Below are 19655 nucleotides of genomic sequence, written 5' to 3' on the forward strand. Positions count from 1 at the left end.
AGCTTTCTATCCACCCTGTAGTCCATTCATCCAATCCATATTTCTTTAATTTGCTGGCACATCACCATTGTTTTATCTCAAAATGGCACATGTCAACTTCCAGACCTGGTGCAGGAACGAACTACAGTCTTTGGCCTCAGTCCTGCAATGAAGTTTGCTAGTTCAGACCTAAAATGTTGCAGAGTTCTTTTGAAGTCAGTGGGACTTTTCATAAGGATAGGGTCAATGTGCTGCAGGATTGGGTTTTTAAGGTGAAATCCTTGTCCCATTGAAGTTAATGGGAGTTTTGCTATTGGTTGTAATAAGGCCATGGTTTCATACTTAGAGTGCATTGCTTATATAAGTAAGAGGATGGTCTAAATGTGAGAGCAAGGGCGTCCTTACCCATACACAAAGCATGCAGCTGCGTAGGGCACCAGGAAATTTAGGGCACCAAATTTCCTGGTGCCCTGAGCAGCTGCATGCTGCTCCAGCCCCTGTTCCAGCTCTTCCCCAGGGCCCCCGCCCCTGCCCAGCCCTGCCCCCACTCCCCTGAGGAGTGCAGCAAGGCCAGGCCTGCACTCACTGGCGGCGGGAGTGCAGCAACCTGGCCCCAGCCGCGCTGCCGGTGAGTGCTGGGGGGTGGTTCCCCTCTACCCCACAAGCCAGCTCTCCCCATCCCCCCTGTGGAGGCCTGGGGCCAGCCTCCCCGCTCCTCCCCCCGCAGAGGCCCGCCCCGCCCCCCCCGGGGGGGCTGCGTAGGGCCCCAGAACAGCTAGGGATGGCCCTGTGTGAGAGGAGCTAGTTGTAATAAAGAGGACTTATTCCAATACTATATTAACATTGTGGCAGAACTCTAATTTCATAGCTAAAGGGCATGTGTCCTTTTCTTTCAGACAAATTTCACAAGAAGATAAAAACTGGGAAACAAATATTCAGGAGCTCCAAAAAAAGGTAGGTAAATGGCAGTTATACTAAGTTTCAGAAGAACTGGTCCTCTGATTTGGTACACCGATAATATTTTGAAGTATATCCTAGAAGAAAATGCAGGAACCAATTCAGTGCACCTATCAAATACTCACCATGCAGGGAAGAAAAGCTGGTGGGCTGGCTTCTGAATGGGACAGCGTTAAGGTAGCACATTCAGATGTTAACGTTTCTTTTAAGTTTAACCTTAAGTTTGAATTTCCTGTGTTTGTTTTAACTATAATGTACTTTAGGTATATATACATACACACACACACACACACACTCGCCCCCCCTACTGTCTGATATATACCTGCGACCTTAAATTTACTTAATGATGTTTTTTGGTCACACTTTATACTGAGTTTCCATTTATAAATACTTTTGTAAGGTGTTAATACATGATTAACTGATGATTTAATAAATTGCTAATCCATTGTTATAGATTCCAACAGTTCAACAGGTTGCTTATATCATGGCTTGTAGCTATAGAGAACATCTTCTACTGATATCCTTACCACCATCTATAACATAATATAAATATGTTAATGACATAAATATTAATATATTTTTTGTGGTGTGATAGCACCTAGGAACACCAATCATGGACCAGGGCTAGCAATTCTATGTGCATTACAGACACAGAACATATACAGTTCCTGTTTCAAAGAGCTACAGTCTAATCAACCTCTTATTAAAAGAACCTTAGTATAAAGTGTGATCAGATTTTTAAATAGTCTTAACCGTGTGTGTGTGTGTGTGTGTGTGTGTGTGTGTGTGTGTGTGTGTGTGTGAAGAAAATGGTGACTAGAGAGGGGAATACCAGGACAGAGAGTGGGAGAAGGTTGGGACTATATAGAGGAATCAGGATGGAGTGGGGGAAGAATCTAGGTGGAGCAAGTGAGACTAGAAAGAGGAACCAGTAGACAATAGAGAAGACTGGGACTAAAAAAGGAAACTAGAGAGGAATGGGGGAGAAGATGGGGCCTGGTGATAAGAATATGATCTTGGGGGAAAAGAGGCGTCAGGAAAGGAGAGTGCAGGAATTAAGTAGAATGATGAATAAAGGAAAAGAGTAGAACCTGTAGATTAGGTTCTAAGATTTTGGAGCAGAATTCAATAGCATGGGGTTAGGGATAGCTCGGTGGTTTGAGCATTGGCCTGCTAAACCCAGGGTTGTGAGTTCAATCCTTGAGGGGGCCATTTAGGGATCTGGGACAAAAATCTGTCTGGGGATTGGTCCTGCTTTGAGCAGGGGGTTGGACTAGATGACCTCCTGAGGTCCCTTCCAACCTTGATATTCTATGATTCTATGAATTTATTTCTGTGCCATGGAATCACAGACTGCATTGGGCCCTGATTATAAATGGAAATTGCATTTCAGTGTTACTGTTCCCATTACAATAAGTTAAAACTGTGGTAGCTGAACAAATATAAACATTTTGAGCAGTCATGACCTGCAGCTTCCTGCTGTTCACATTTGTGTCAAGGGCCTTAAATCTACAGTGGCCTCTGCTAAATTGTAATCACTTACCTAACATACAATATGATAATGAAAATGTTTAAAAATCGACTTCCTTTATTATCAATTACATACGAAACAAATTTAGAAGTTGTAGCTAATGTCAAAAGATTTTTGTTGTCTAAAATAGCATTGTTTCTACAGAATTTCCCCCCCCCCCCCAAGAGAATCTTTTTCCTAACTTAAGATTTTTACTTTTCTCTCCTGTATCACCTTTCCTTTACAGTAAGAGATTTATGCTTTACAAATGCATGCGGGATTGAAAGTGTGTACAGTATAATAAATTCTTCTGTAACATAGTTGCTGAATGTTTTTCCTACCTACAGCACAGAATAACAGACAAAATACTTCTCATCAAATGCCTGACTGTGTTGGGATTTGTTATCCTGATGTTCTTTCTCAATTCATTTGTTCCAGGCATTCATCTAGATCTTGGTGAGTCTGATTTCTCTGCTTTATCATACTGATAGACTTAGTAACAAAAATATGACATTTAAGCTTGGATCTGTTCACAAGGTCCTTTTCTTCTATACTATACATATCTCTGCTACACAGTCCTATGACACTGATCAGACCAGAAGTTTCCCAGATTAGGTTCTCAAAACCCGGGCATGTCCCAATTAAATCAGTAGTGACAGGTATGCTGGTGACTTCCATTCTCTGACCCTCCTTCCATTTACCAGAGAGGAGAGCCATATCAGAGGGTCAAAGGTAGGGTTCCCTTGGTGCCTGTGTACATGCTTCTCAATCTGCCAAGAGCTGAGATACTGTGTATGACAAAAACCAAACATGAGGTGCAGAAAAAAATCATTCCTGCAGGAAAATTAAAATGTTCTGGGAGCCACTCCTTCAGTATAAATAACTCTTTGTATAACTTCAGTTCTCTGATTCTTTATTATCAATGTCAATGATTTTCATTGAGGAGATCAAATTTGTATGGAATGTGGGGACTAAATGAGCAATATCCCCTGAAATAAGAGGTACCACTGAGAGGTACCTATGTATTTAACAGTTTACAATTGAGCAAAAGCTAAATGGAATTTCATGGTTCAAAGAAAAGGTATTTTCCTGGTCCAGTTTTCAAAGGCCTGCAGCAAACAATGGAAATTTGAGAGCTTCTCATAGACAAGGTCACAAGAATCCTTTGTACTGGAAAGTGTTAGGCAACCTACGTATAGAGTTTGCTACCAGCTCCCCTTATAATTACCCACCACCAGCAAACCAGATAACTCAGAAGATTAAATCCCCCTCCCTCTCCATTATTTCCCCCTCTTACATTTTTCTATTCCAAAGCTCCCCATTTTTATCTGCCTGGGTGGCAAGATAAGGTTTACAGCATGACTTGAAGATTTTCAGATTCGGCCTATTGCAGACTAAGGCTATGTTTCATTGTTAAAACTTTTGTTGCTCAGGAGTGTGAAAAAACACCCCTGAATGAAAAAAGTGTTAATGATGAAAAGCACCGGTGTGGACAGCGCTTTGTTGGCAGGAGATGCTCTCCCAGTGATGACGCTATCGCCCCTCGTTGGGGGTGATTTTATTTTGTTGCCTGGAGAGCTCTCTTCCTGGGACAAAGAGCGGCTACGCTGCGTACGTTACAATGGTGCGGCTGTAGCAGCCCAGCTGTGCCATTGTAAGGTGCAGAGTGTAGACCTAGACTAAGGCAATGGAGGCTGTGGGAGAGTGAATTCCGAAGTTGTGAGGCCTTCACAAAGAACACTTGCTCAGAAGCCCTTTCTCATGTATACCTGTGGAGCTTTAGCTCAAGCACCTCTGCTGACTTCCCCTGTGAAAGTATGGCGCACAGAGAGAAGTAAAGTCAACATTTTAAACTTCACCTGGAAACCAACAGGCAGGCGGTGTGGCATATACTCCTGTCAAGATACTCTTACAAAGCCATAGTTAAGGTATAGCCCCAGGCAGAGTACCTGACAGTAGTCTTAGTGAGGCACTCAGGGTGGGCAGCTGAATGAAGAGAACATGAAGTGAAGTCAGACCTACGTCTTAAAAAGCACCCTTCTCTATTCCCACAAGCTAGGGAGTCTTTCCAAATCGGAAGCGGGTTTGGCAATTTCCACATTGCTTCTCTGTTCCAGTCTCTGCTGGCAACTCTCAGATACTCTAACCACCTCTTCTTCAGAGCCTCATAAGGTCAGTCAGACACAGAGGCAGGGAAAGGGACAGCCTTTACAGCTCAGAGCCTCCCTTTGATTTTTCAGCACCTCTGCTGCAGAGTGAGTGGTCTCAGCAGTCCTGTGGAGCTGGAACTGTTGTGCTTCCCCAAAGGGACTCATGATACAGCATCATACCCCACTGAGAGGTCACATAAGCTGGGGGAGGAGGTAATTCTGAGTTTGAGGAGACATACCAGTGCTAGCTCCCCACCCAAATGGGCAGGACTTCCCCAGATCCTGCAGCAGGGAGGGGGCCTCAAACCATCCCAATAGGCAACCCCCCATCCCTGAACTGGCTCACTTGAGGAGAGATGGTGAAGTGGTGTCCAACCCCTGTAGATGGGCATGGGACCCACCAGACCCTGGCACACATGCATAGAAGGCAGTGAGAGGGGCTCAGAAACCAGTGAGGGGAAAGCCCCCCCATACCCTAGATCACATGAGGGGGAGGGAGGGCTGCTCAAATCCCCCTAGAGGGGCCAGGGCTCCCCAGATATGGGCACATGGGAGACATCTCACTGATGTCTCAACCTCTATTCTCCCCCACTCCACCAAAACTCACTCCCACATCCACCATCCCAGTGTCCCACCCCTCCAGTCCCCCTAGCTCCCACAGCTTCCTCACTTGAGTTCCTAACCTTTCTCCCCTCCCATACCACCCATCCTGCTTTATCCTCCTCCATAACCTCCTCTCTTTACTTCAGCCCCCAACCCTTCTCCTCCTCTTTCCCCACTCCTCTGCCCCTTAGTGCCTCTTCCAGGAAGCTTTCACATGTCTAATTTTTTTCTGCAAAATATTTTGATTACATTCCCATCAAAATAGAATTCTTCCATTGACTTAGCTACTGCCTCTTGAGGAGGTGTGTTACCTGTAGTGATGGGAGAAACCCTCTCATCAATAATGTCTACATGGAAGCACTGCTACAGAACTGCAGATATGCCTCTGTAGCAGTTTTAGTATAGACATACCCTCAGTTCAAAATGTCTTTTGTCTTAGGTGAGTGCTTGTAATTAACTTATATTTAGGCCATGTCTACACTACAAAATTATGTTGCCTTACGTCAGCATACAGCCACCGTAGTTATTAAATCACTTGTGTGTGTGTAAGCTTGGCTCCTTGTGTCGGCAGTGCGCGTCCTCACCAGGAGCATTTGTATTGATTGAATTGTCGGTGTGGGGCATTGTGGGATGGCTCCTGAAAGCCAGTAACAGTCGATGGAAGCAATGCAGTGTCTACACTGACACTGCATTTACCTGCCACTAGGGGAGGTGACGTTACTAAATGGGTGTAGAGAGTCACTTATATTGGCAGGAGTCAATTTAAGTGAAGATACTTCTACAGCTAGGTTGACAGAAGGTAGTTTACGTCAGCCTAACTGTGTAGTGTGCACCAGGCCTTAGTTATGTTAATTGAAGGGTAAGTGTGATGCTCTGTACCTCGGGGGAACACCCAGCACCCCCATGTTCATCCTTGTAAAATGATTGTGTGGTATCCAATGTAAAGTTTGTCATGTCGGGTGTCTTCAGAAGGCTCATGATGCACTGAGCATTGTCGTTATAGTGATGTGAGTAATTGTTGTCACAGTAATGTTATAGGTTATAATTTCATGTATATAGTTATGAGGCTGAAAATGTATCCTCATGGCTTAAAATAAGCCCAGGCAAAAACTCTCCAAGAGCAGAGAGGCAGTTCACACCTCGTCAGGGTATGCATGGGACAAACCCAGCCCAGCCTCACGGGAACAAATGACGCTGGCCTGGGCAGCAACAAAAGGATCTGTTGGACTCTTGAGTGAGTCACCCCCCCTTCCTTTGGTCAGTTTGGGACTGCGATGAGGTAATGCTCACCTGACTCTGAAGGGTGGGGGCAAAGGCAAGAGGGAAGAAAGAACATGATAAAAGGGAGAGACGTTTGCCATGCTTTTTCTCTCTCTTCCACCTACATCTACAGACGCCACACCAAGTGACTGAAGTGCTGATCAAAGGGGAGAGCCTGGCTGAAGAGCAGCCAGCCAGCTTGTGGTGTGAAGCATCTAAGTTTGTAAGGGCATTGAAAGTGTTAAGATCAGCTTAGAATGCGTTTTGCTTTTATTTCATTTGACCAAATCTGACTTATGCTTTGACTTATAATTACTTAAAATTTATCTTTGTAGTTAATAAATCTGTTTGTTCTACCTGAAGCAGTGTGTTTAGTTTGAAACATGTCAGAGACTCCCCTTGGGACAACAAGCCTGGTACATATCAATTTCTTTGTTAAATTGACGAACTCATATAAGTGGGCATAACTGGACACTGCAAGACGGAGGTTCCTAGGGTTGTGTCTGGGACCGGAGATATTGGCTAGTGTCATTTGGTTGCACAATCCAAGGAGCAGCTTGCATGCCAGAGGCTGTGTGTGAATAGCCCAGGGGTGGGGGTTCTCACAGCAGAGCAGGGTAAGGCTGGCTCACAGAGTCAAGGATTGGAGTGACCTAGCAGATCATCGGTCCAGATAACACCAGAGGGGAACGTCACAGTAAGTTCACAGCCAACAATCTCAATGAGGTCTGTCATTCATTCACTCATTAGTACCTCTCTGTTTAACAGAACAAGGCAGCAGAAGGAAAACATTTTTTGGGGGGGGAAGGCATGTAACTTGGACCCCAAATGACCCCAAATTTGGATCACTAACACTACCCATGTCCCCATGTGGTGCACCAAATTTCAAAGTGATCTGAGTAACTATTTGGATTTTGGAGCACTTACAGGTGCTGAGCTTTAAAGCATATACGATGGCAGGAATGGAAACCCTCTAGCTGTTCTTTTGTATTGGCGCATGGACACTATAAAAATGTACATTTTTGTAAATACCAGTCTCAGTTTGGGTCCTGTGAGGATTTAGTGGTGCCTTGCACTCCCTTTGTTAAAACTGAGACTATTTTTTTCAGGGCTTACATCTTTGCAGTCCCTATCTCAAGTGACTCTTCTGAGGCACACCAAATTTCCAAGGAATCCAAGTGACCATGTTGATTTTAGAGGACTTAGAAATGTCGACCTTTAAACAGAAGTAATGACACAACCTTAAGTATAATGGTGCTGCTGTGCCACTGTAATTAGTGTTAATGGGGGCCGCAAGCTCACACCATGAGGGCTTATTGATAACTCCTGAACTTAATTTTAACTATCAGTTACATATTATTGTTACTGAACTTTTGCTGCTGTGATTCTCCATGGATTTTCAGTTCTCCAGTGTATGGAAATAATTTTCTTAAAATACAGCATATCATATACTCTAATGCTTCTGTTAAAGTTGTGCAACATTTTTCCTCACAAAAAGGAAAGTGGATCTTAGATGGGTGTTCAATTTTCCTGCAGAATAATATGTTATACAAAAGTTAGAGTGTTAGCAATCTAATAACTTTTAACTGCATTTGGTAGAGTGAATCAGAAAGATTATAGAATTCTTTATCAAACCCCAGCATTGATATAATTTTTCCATTATGAATTAGGAATCACTAAGATAATTTGCAAAGGCTGATGTTTTAATCTAAACAATAAAATCAGCATATTTAACAGCCTTATTAAATGCTAGCTGCCTTCCTGTTCAGTTTTCTTGTATCCCTTCATTAATTTACTTAGTTCTATTTATATGCAAATACATATGTTAATGCAGTGTTAAGGCTCAGACTTTAAACAAACAGAAATAGAAAATTGAGAGTGAAGGTTCCCACAACAGCCTTCATTCTACCTCTTCTGTATTTGATTTTTTTTTAAAGTAACTTTTGTTTTATTCTGTTGGTTAAGCCCTCCAGGGAAGATACTCATTTCACTATAGGTGTGTACAGTGCCTAGCACAATGATTTTTGACTGTGGCTCATATGTGCTAGCATCATACATCAATTATTATTTATTTATATGTTTACACTTTATATGTAACAGTTGCACCTATGTAGCATTGTGTACTATTTGATGTATGATCTGGTAATGAGATGTTGTTTTTAAAGTGCATTTTTTTCCCCTGACTCTTGCATGGTAAAAATCCCAACTTTGATGTAACATTAACAGATTTTTTTCACATAATTTTCTTTGTTTTTTTTTTCTCTTTGTATGCCTTTCAACCTGTCCACAATTTGCTCCTCTGTATTACTCTAAAGCAGTGGTTCCCAAACTTGTTCCGCCACTTGTGCACAAGTTTGGGAACCACTGCTCTAAAGTGAAGCTCCCATAACTTGGCTATGTGCTATTCATAGGCCACACAGTTTCTCTGCAGAACTTCCTTTCCAACTCCCTCCCCAGTAGAATGGTTTTTGAACCCAGTTATACATTTGGCCTCCACACCATGCCCTGGGAAAAAGTTCCACAGGTTGACTATGTGTTGTGTGAAGAAGTACTTCCTTTTGTTTGTTTTAAACCTGCTGCCTATTAATTTCATTGGGTGACCCCTGGTTCATGTGTTATGTGAAAGTGAATAAGGGAGTGTTATTTATCCTTTCTCCAAACCATTCATGATTTTATAGAAGTCTATCAGATCCCCCCTAGTCATTTCTTTTCCAAGCTGAACAGTCTGTCTTTTTAATCTCTCCTCATATGGAAGCTATTCCATACCCCTAATAATTTTTGTTGCCCTTCTCTGTACCTTTTCTATTTCTAGTGTTTCTTTTTGGAGAGGGAGCAGGCTGCAAGCAGTCTAGGCTGTTTCTTTCAACTCGTAGACAGGGAATAAACCAGACTTGCCTGGAGTATGGATAAAGGGGTTAAGCGTACATAAAGGAATGTGTGTGTAGGGCTCTTTGTTATTTTAAATCCACTTCTCTAAGTGCTGTGTACCTTATGGGCAGAATAAATCATGCTTTATTTTGAAGTAGCTGTTTCCGTATCACTGCAAACACATGCTGTCACAGGCTCCGGGAGGATAGCTCCTGCAGGTACCAGGCCCATTGTGCTAGCTAAATAACACAGCTGGCAACCGTGAGTATAAACCGGAGACCCAGTTGGATATGGTTGGATCATGAGATCCCACCCCAAGGCAAAGTGGAGGCACAGGCCTGCCACATAATAGGGATGCACTTCGGGGACTGCAAGAGGGTCTCAGCAGGAGTAGCCTACTCAGGGGCTGTGACAAGTTGTTCCAGTGGTTAATTACCCTCACTGTGGAAAAATGTGCACATTATTTCTTGTCTGAATTTATCTGGTTACAACTTCCAGCCATTGAACCTTGTTATACTTTGCTAGATTGAAGGGCCTTCTATTATCAAATTTCAGTTCCCCACATACATACTTATAGATAGTGATCAAGTTACCTCTTAACTGTCTCTAAAAATTATAAGATTGAATTGGTGAACTCCTCTGTGCTTACACTCAGGTTCCTCCTTGAGAATTAATTCTCGTTTATATTTTAGATTCACTGCAGTTCAAACCTTTGGCTGTGCCATACATAGCGTTGTTCTTGACTTCCAGTAATTCTGTAAAATTTTGTCCTTGAAACCTGTGTTGAGTGCTGCTCGGCTGCACCCTAACATTGGCCCTTTGAGTGTTCCTCTCATGATCAATGGGATCTTATATTGTTATAACATTTAAATCCTGTGACCTGAGCACTATAAAAAGAATGCATTCATTGTTTTCATTTCATTTAATCTGACTTCTGCTTTATTCAGTAAACTAGATTTTACAGGCCTCCTCTTTATTTTATTGCCAATGCATTACATTTAGAAATGTGTTGAACTATTGTGATTACAAAAGGCCCTTGTTGTGTTGTCCTTTCTTTGGAAACCACTTGTTATATTTACTGACTCATTTACATAATGCTCAGGAAGTTTTGAAGAAATTGACAAGAGAAATTAAAGACTATAATTCGAAAGGGCACCAGCAGAATAAAAACCAAATGACGTCCATAGAGTGTATTATGCAAATTAGAGTGGAAGTTTTGTCTTTATACAAAAATGAGTGACACCTCAAATTCAGCTCGGTGAGTTTTGCCCATGTAATATCTCTTGATTTTCAGCCTGCTGTTGTTTAAACAGACATGCAGATTGCCAGCTTTTACAGTAGTTTCTATGATTGAACTAGTGATTATAACAGACTAGTGGTTGAGTAGCCAAGTATAGCGCTTGCTTGGAAAATTGCCTAGTGATGAAGAAAGCTCTATGTTGCTCTGGAGTCTCACATAAACTTGATTAGAAGTTACAGTTGTTACATTGTACAGTTGTACAGAAGTTACATTCAAAACTAAAAATTTGAATGTAATATGCACGGCACCAATGTTTGTTCTGCTTAGAAACACTGAGCCTGATTCTCCAATCACTGCACCCTATGAAACCTAAGCATCTTCCATCCCCTACTTATGGGTTCTTGTTTAACATGTTTCAAAAAGTGGATCTCAGAGTTCACTAGTTCATAGCAGGAGTGGTTCTTCCTCAGTACAGTTGAGGCAAATAAGCAGGGAGCGATGTGTACAGAAGCTTGCACAGATGCTGACACTGCTGCACCTAATTCAGATGACTTAAATCTACAGGTCCAAGACTAGGCAAACCTACCTATGAGTGACAAATAGGAAACTTTTCATAACCAGTTAAGTTCTACACAATTTAAACTTTGTGAAAAAGTCACATCCTTATGCAAAGAGAATATTCCAAATGTGAAATGAATGTAAACTGGGGGGTGTCTTTCTGAGAGTGTAGACAGCCTGAAAAAAATGAGGTGTCTATGGGTTATTGCCCCAATCTTGTTACCAGGACACAGCCTGAGCAACTGACCTGTGTATTAGGGAGTTCCTTTGGGGTGGGTGTGAAGGGATTTTCCCCACCGGCCACCCCACTGAGGCAGGGCTGTGTAGGGACCTCCAGAGCTGCCAGGGAGAAAAGAGGAGGATTTATGGCAGAAAGAAGTGCAAACAGCCTCCATTCATCTTGAAAGGAGTGTCAACTCTAATAATCTTTGTCTTTCTCAGTTTTACGCCTCAGCTTGCTGTTCTAGAATTCTGGGAGGCTATAGCCACCACCCAGCACTAGTAGTAAAGAGGGTAAATCTTCTGATACTGCCATACTGCATGGTTGTTAAGGGTTGTACAGCCCTATCATCTTTCATGTGAACTAAATTAATGTAAATAGAAATGTGTAAAACTAGATTGATGCTAGGTAAAAAAAGAATGCGGGGGGTGGGGATGGAGGGAATGTTTTGACATTTCAGTTTAGAAATTAAATGTTGTCTCAGGTCAATAATTTAAAAGTTTGCTGCTGTCTTGGGTTTCCTTCTTCCAAAATGTTTGGAAGCACATTTTAAATAAATGATTTAGGGTAGCACATGTTAGCTTAGGAATCAAGAATATCAACTGTACTGGGAAGGCATCTAGAATATTAAACAAAAAAAGATTGTGTATCACACATTTTAAGGGAGGCTGAGGCTTTGTGCCAAAATAAAAATTCTCAAGGTTCATTCAGTATTCATAGCCTATTTCAATGTGCCTTTTGTGTAAAAAGTGATTTATTCTCTTTAATCATTTGCAGAATTTAGCGTTTTCTTCCAAAGTATCTAGGGGTGAAATATTAATCATTTCCCATACAAATGAGCTTATAGGTATTGACTGCAAAGTAACTATTCACAGTGATATTTGAATCTCACCCGCATTTAAGTTCTTAACAGCTAATATTTCTTCTTCCATCATTTTACTTCTAAAGCATTCCCATATGGTTTAGTAAATTAGAGGGTAGGACAGAAACTCCAGGAACCAACCTTCTTTCACAAAGCTTTAAATAAAAGGTTGAACAAACTAATTGCATGAAAAATACTTCATACATGTTAATGCTTCTGATTTTTTGGCCCTAATACATTTGTCTGAGGGAGACCTTCACTATAAATTGCATAGCTGATACTATTTATGAGGGTGGTGGTGGTGAATTAGAAGAACTTTAATTTTACTAGGCTCTGCCTGTCTGGATTTAGGCTCTTATCCAAGGCCCACTGAAATCAGTGCAAGTCTTTATGTTGACTTCACTGGGCTTTGGATCTGATCCTTAGTCAATTGCATACACAGTGTACCGATGAAATGAGGACAATTGAAAACTATAGACTTCTCCATTTGTTTATGATAATGTGCACAGGATTATCTCAATTATGTCTCCATCAACAGTCATGAAGGAACGTCTCTAGCCGTTCCATTGTTTAACTCTATATAATATCTTTTGGTTAGTTCTGAACTCTACCATGCCTCAACCAAAGGCTCCTCACTGGTCCCGGAACATTCTAGCCAGTTCCTTTCTGACCACAGTCTGCTAAGCAGGTCTCCACAGGAGTTGATTAATGCAGTTCCAGCTCTCATTGCCTGAAACCTCTCTTGCCAGACACTGGATATCCTTTTTCCTGACTTCCAGTGAATACCAACTGAATTGGCTGGGAAGCTCCTGCCTTCAGTCAGCCCTTTCCTCAGGAGCTGATGGTTGAATGTCTGTTCTCTTCCCTGGTCTGCCTGCAGGTGAGCTGTTTTGCTCCCCTTTTAAATTCCTCCTCCAGCTTTGTGCAAGCCTTGCAGGTGTGATGGGATGGAACTGGTTGAGCCCAGAGCAGCTCCTTAACCCCCTGTGGTCCTGGGTGGGGTTTGTGTACCCCATCACACCATCCCAATCTCTTTTGTATGTAGTAATTCCTCTTGCTAATTTTTCACAAGTGTTTCTCCTGCCAAAATTAAGCTGCCAGTTTCTACAAGTGAGGCTGTCTCCTTAACTCCTGACGTGAAAATGATGGACAGCAGAGTGGCACGTTGAGGCATTCTGACTTTTAAGGATTTCCACCCATGAACTGCCTTCTATTATTTCATCTCTTACGGCATGTAGCAGTGCTGAGTTAAGCTGGCTGGAAGCCGTGTCTTGGATTCAAGAACAAAAAGGCACATAAGTGACTTGCACATTTTATTTTGCTGCTCTCTGATGTACATCATGTAGAGATTTGACTGCCATGTGGAATAAATACTAGCTTTCTGTTTTGATTTAAGTGTGTAGGTGTTAAAAAGAGGGTGAACATAATGGTTTTTAAAGTATTTGGCTTATCCTTATCTGACTGTTTTATTTTTATATATATAGAGAGTTAGCATTTTGGAATGGAGCCAGATTCTTGCAATCAACATTGGCTTGAACACAGAATGTCAGGTCCAATCCATGCCTTCTTGGCAAGTTAACTTTGCAACACTTCTACCTGGAATGTGTGAGAGAAAGGTGTCTGCTTTCAAGGGCACTCCTAATATTCATCTCTTTTGAGGCAAATTTCCCAAAATAGGTGCCCAAATTATGCCTTCAAAATGTGCATTCATCCTTGCAAAACAGACATTGTCCAGACAGTTGCACAAAGCGTGACTTATAATTGCGTGTACAAATGCCTATGTTTTCAGTACAACTTTTGTTTTGTGAAATGTACCCTTTCAATCTAAATATTCACACCCCCTTCATTTTATTTTTTGACTCATAAGGATGATGTAGGATATATATTTTAATATTTGTCTTTTTAAAAATCTGCCAGCTTTTACTGAGGGAAGGCTGTGTAAAATGATGCAGGCATATATACTTGTGTAACATAGGAAGTCATGTAGCTGTTACATCTGTCCATACAAATCTCCTGTAGCTAGGGCACTGGTAGTGACCTGAGGCATTTGACCATCTCAGATGTCAATGTTTAATTGTGTTTTTCACAGAATTCTACCTTAAATATCATCACACCTTCTATCACTTGGGTTAAACAGGACTATCACAAGATTAGCGAGTGTGGACTTTGTAATGCAATAGTGGATGTGATTTCTCCATTCTGACCCCACAGTGACCAATTGCTATTATTTTAACAAAAAGTTACCTGAATAAAGCCCAGTTGACCTTGGAATTTTAATCTGGTGTCACTCATACTGTGGATGTGCTGATCTGTGGCTGAAAAGCAGCTGGTTTTGTTGTCTCCTTTTCTCCTCATTCTATGCTATGGTCTTGGCTTTTTCATTTGATCTCTTCCCTCCACCATGGGTTGTGGTTTCTTTTCAGCTCTCTCCCATTCTTTCCATTCACTCATGCTGGATGAAGCTACCACTGTCACATTGCAAACTGCCCTACCTGTCAGCGTAGTTAAGCATTGGACCAAACTACCTAGGTAGGTTGTGGAATCTCTGTCCTTGGAGGTTTTTAAGAGCAGGTTAGACAAACACCTGTCAGGGATGGTCTAGATATACTTAGTCCTGCCATGAGTGCAGGGGACTGGACTAGATGATGTATCGAGGTTCCCTTCCAGTTCTACATTTCAGTGATTCTATGTCTTTAATTTCATTAACGGATCCAAATAGTTCCACATTTTGTGTGTATTTGTCTGATCTCTCTCTCTCTCTCTCTCTCACACACACACATTAACAAATACTCAGCGTTGATGTGTACTCAGGTTGCATGTGTGGAGTGCATGTGTACTCAGGTTGCATATTTTTGTAGAGGAAATATGAAGCTGTAATTAAAGTTTTGTATTCTACTGTGAGGGAGATTAATGTGTTGTGTGTTTTTTCTTATGCGTTGGAGGCCGATGGAAGTTCCTTGTGAAGATGTCGAGTCTATCACCATCCGTGGAGATGTGTTTGGGCATTAGTGAGTGGTTAAGAGATGTTCCATAACTTGGCATTCCCTTATTTTTAGATATGACATCCTTAGCGAAGTTTCATCCCTTGTAAACAAATTTTCATTTGAGGAACATCCTGGGTTTTTGATACAGCACATGTAAGATGTATAGTTGTCCCCTCTTGATGGGGTTGCTGGAGTGCTGTGGTGCCCCAAACCTTCTTAATATACTTAATAGCATGCAAGGTGTACCATGACTTGAAGGAAAGCACTGAAGACATGTTAGTTGCTACCCCTGAACGTACCTGGTGGGTCCCAAAAACACACACATGCACAAATCTCACACACACACAAAGTAATGAGTAATAGTGGTCATTTTGACTGAAGAAAATTTTTGAATACACTGGAAAAGATAGGAGAAAAATCATTAATAACGGTGTTTAATTGCAAACTGATTTTGTTAAATGCACACTCATCACTAGCTGGTGGGGAGTTTTAACTATATGGAAAATGCGAATTATAACAGGCCAGCCATTTATCAGCAGAAAGGAACTGACGAAAAGTGAGAGACAGGGGAAAAGAGTTTTCTTAAAGGGCTAATTTTTATTTAATTTCAATTCATAAACCAAGTAACAGATTTACTTACAAATTCCAGAAAATTCAGTCTTTACTCACAAATAATGTGCTGTAAATTTGGGAAAGATGCACTGTATTCATCTTGCAAAACAAAGAGGCTGAATATCTTCTTTAATTGTAAAATAGACTCCAGCCTTAATATAGAGGTACTATTTTACCTGTATAATACACACATACCGGTTATATGCACAAATGGCTGTGTACATACATATTCCCACTGCATGTGGTGGTGATACCAACATAACTAATTGGAGAACCATGTGATAAATAAAATTTACTACATGGGCCTGCAATGGCAAAGAATTCATCTACTCTGGGACTACTTCTAAAATTCCACACCTTGAGGCTTCAACAAACAACCACCTAAAAAGAAAAAGGCAACCTGTCAGAGAAATTTGTTTCTTTGTTTCTCTCACATGGGGGAATTTCCATTCAAAATTACTCTGGCCCAAGTTCTAGAATGGGACAGACTTCACCAGTGATGGGTTTAAATTTCAAAATCTTGTCGCTGCACAGGGCTAGCAATGGAATCTGTATACAACTGGATAGGGAAACTTCCAAGCTTGCTAATGGAACCCAGCATCTGTTTTGCACCTTGATATTAGGCTTTCAAATCATAACATTTTTAGGTAGAGAAAAATACTTTTGGTTATTTATACAGATTTTCATGTCTTCCCTCTGGGCTCTATACTGCTAGGCTAATATTAAATGAGGCCTCAATCTGGTAAAGTATTTAGGCACATGTTTAATTTTAAGCATGTGAGTAGTCCCTTTGAAGGCAAGAACAGGGCTGCAACTTGTAGTACTAACATTTTTTGAAGCTCAGTAAAACGTATCTAAAACTTTTTCTGTAACATACCAAATGTAACATGTTCAGAATAAATGGTATTATTGTGTAGTATTGTTTTTATCACCACTTCTTTGGGATGATCTACTTAATTTACTAGTGACTTTGCCAGTGCAGTCATACCAAACTCATGCTAATATAACTTGGTATTCTGTGTGTGTGTACCTATATGATATAAAAAAAAGTTGTCTTCACTGCAAACGTGTCTGATGACTTGCACAAATGGAAACTCTGGATGTGCCCTTAAGATTTTCATGCAAAGGAAACTATTTCAGATTACAACAATTAATATGCATATATGGTTTCTAAGGATTTCAGATTCTTAGAAGGATGCCCATTTTATCAAGCTTTTCAATTTGGATGTAAGCCAAATAATATCCCAGTTATTAAAAGCAACAGTTTTTTCTTAATTAGTCATTTGCAAAGTCTGCAGCTGCCATGGTTATCTTTCCCCTCTCCTTCCTCATATTCTAGACACTAATTCAAGTGCTTGATTATTTTCAAAATAGAAAGTCAGCTCTCTTTTGGACTGCAATAATCTGTTTGCAATGAGAGATTTTTCTGTTCTGAAGATTTTCTTTCTCGGTAGAGTTTAATGTCAAATAAACCAAAGCACAAAACTATTTCTGTTTTTTTTTTCCTGGGGCAGTGCAGAATATGTGCACATCCTTCCTGTGTAGGAGGCATCACAGAATTTTCAGAGTGCATGGTACATTAAAGTTTCATGATAGTCCTATTTCTCTACAATCCATAGAAACTGTAACTGTATCCCGTAGAAACCATAACTGTACAGAACAGGAGTTTAAGATCAGTCCATCAAACAAGAGACACACTGACTGATTTCTCTCTCTCTCTCTATCTCTCTCTCCTATTATATTTCTAAAACAGAAACCATGTAGGATGTAATAGAAATGGGATGAAATTGAATAGTGCAAAGTGCAAGGTCATGCATTTAGGGACTAACAAGAATTTTTGCTGTAAGCTGGGGACTTATTAGTTGGAAGTGACTGAGGAGGAGAAAGACCTGGGTGTATTGTTTGATCACAGGATGACTATGAGCGGTCAATGTGATGCAGCTGTGAAAAATGCTAATACAGGCCTAGGATGCATCAGGTGAGGTATTTCCAGTAGAGACAGGGAAGTGTTAGTACCATTATACAAGGCATTTTTGAGACCTCATCTGGAATACTGTGTGTAGTTCTATTCTCCCATGTTCAAGAAAGATGAATTCAAACTGAAACAGGTGCAGAGAAGGGCTATGAGGATGATCGGAGGAATGGAAAACCTACCTTATGAGAGGAGACTCAAAGAACTTGGCTTTGTTTAACCCAGTGTTTCTCAAACTGGGGTCACCGCTTGTGTAGGGAAAGCTCCTGGTGGGCCGGGCTGGTTTGTTTACCTGCCCCGTCCGCAGGTCCAGCTGATCGCGGCTCCCACTGGCCGCGGTTCGCTGCTCCAGGCCAATGGGAGCTGCTGGAAATGGCGCGGGCCAAGGGACTTACTGGCCACTGCTTCCAGCATCCCCCATTGGCCTGCAGCGGTGAACCGCGGCCAGTGGGAGCCGTGATCAGCTGGACCTGCGGACGGGGCAGGTAAACAAACCGGCCCGGCCCGCCAGGGGCTTTCCCTACACAAGCGGCGACCCCAGTTTGAAAAACACTGGTTTAACCTAACCAAAAGAAGGCTGAGGAGAGAGATGCTTGCACTCTATAAATACACCAGAGGGATAAATACCAGGAAGGCAGAGGAGTTATTTAAGTTAAACACCAATGTAGACACACAAACAAATGGATATAAACTCTCAATCAACAAGTTTAGGCTTGAAATTAGACAAAGGTTTCTAACCATCAGAGGAGTGAAGTTCTGGAACAGCCTTCCAAGGGGAGCAGTGGGGGGTGGGGACCTTAACTGGCTTCAAGACTGAGCTTAATAAGTTTATGAAGGGGATGGATGGTATGATGGGACTGCCTACAATGGTGTGTGATCCATGGTCGACTGCTAGTGGCAAAAATCCCCAGCGGCCAGAGATGGGACACTAGATGGGAAGGGTTCTGAGTTACTACAGAGAATTCTTTCCCAGGTATCTGCCTGGTGGGTATTGCCCACAGGCTTAGGGTCTAACTGCTTTCCATATTTGACGTTGAGAAGGAATTTCACCCTGGGTCAGGTTGGCAGAGACTTGGGTTTTTTTCCCTTCCCCTGCAGCTTGGGGCACAAGTCACTTGCAGGTTTAAACTAGTGTAAATTATGAATCTTCTGTAGTCTTTAAACCATGATTTGAGGACTTCAGTAACTTAGCCAGAGGTTAGGAATCTGTTACAGGAGTGGGGGGTGTCCTTCTGTGGCCTGTGATGTGCAGGAAGTCAGACTAGATGATCACGATGGTCATGATGCTCCCTTCTGACCTTAAAGTCTATGTAGGCAATGAAATACCGTAAATTAGGACACTCTGCTCTCATTCTTTTAGTTCTTAGCTGCTGTTTCTTGGAGGATTTTCCACTCTTCTTCTTTCCTTTCCTTCTCTCTCTGTTCCTGTCTGCTACCTTTTGTTGCTTCTTCTTGCACTTTGTTATTATTGGCTTCTGTGGAAAGGTGGGTTTTGCATTGTAATAGGAAGACTAGATGTCATGTGATGACTAAAGATCATTCTGATACTTGCCAGTAGGATGAGCCTCAACCTGTTACCAAAAAAGGCTGTACCTCCACCTCTTGATAGTTTCCCCATGGACACAGATAGTTTCTGTGTCCCTGTAGGGTACAATGGGCTCTGAGAGTCTTGAATAGAGAAGCCAGTCTCCACAGTACCCTAGTTCCTTAAAATAGTTCAAGATTAGGGAATGGACCCTAAACTGGAGCAAGGACAAGCGGGAAGCCAACTAAGTGCACAAAGCCCTGACGTGATATGTTCTCCATAGCTAGTCCATCCCCAGAGGCTGTCTGCCACGCATTGCACAAAGTGGAGTTTCTAGTTAACTTTGATAGACACA

The 19655-nt window shown here is 41.7% G+C and overlaps 1 protein-coding gene across 1 annotated transcript in view; it reads left to right on the top strand.

Annotated features, from left to right (window-relative positions):
* OCA2 (OCA2 melanosomal transmembrane protein) overlaps positions 1-19655 on the top strand; it is a 297856-nt gene that overhangs the window by 174643 nt on the left and 103558 nt on the right. The window contains exons 16-17 of the mRNA XM_065423234.1: positions 876-933; positions 2794-2902. Of these exons, the coding sequence (XP_065279306.1) occupies positions 876-933; positions 2794-2902 (167 nt within the window). The remainder of the gene's footprint in view (positions 1-875; positions 934-2793; positions 2903-19655) is intronic.

The sequence above is a fragment of the Emys orbicularis genome, chromosome 1 (genome assembly GCF_028017835.1).
Source record: "Emys orbicularis isolate rEmyOrb1 chromosome 1, rEmyOrb1.hap1, whole genome shotgun sequence".
Classification (NCBI taxonomy): Eukaryota; Metazoa; Chordata; order Testudines; family Emydidae; genus Emys; species Emys orbicularis.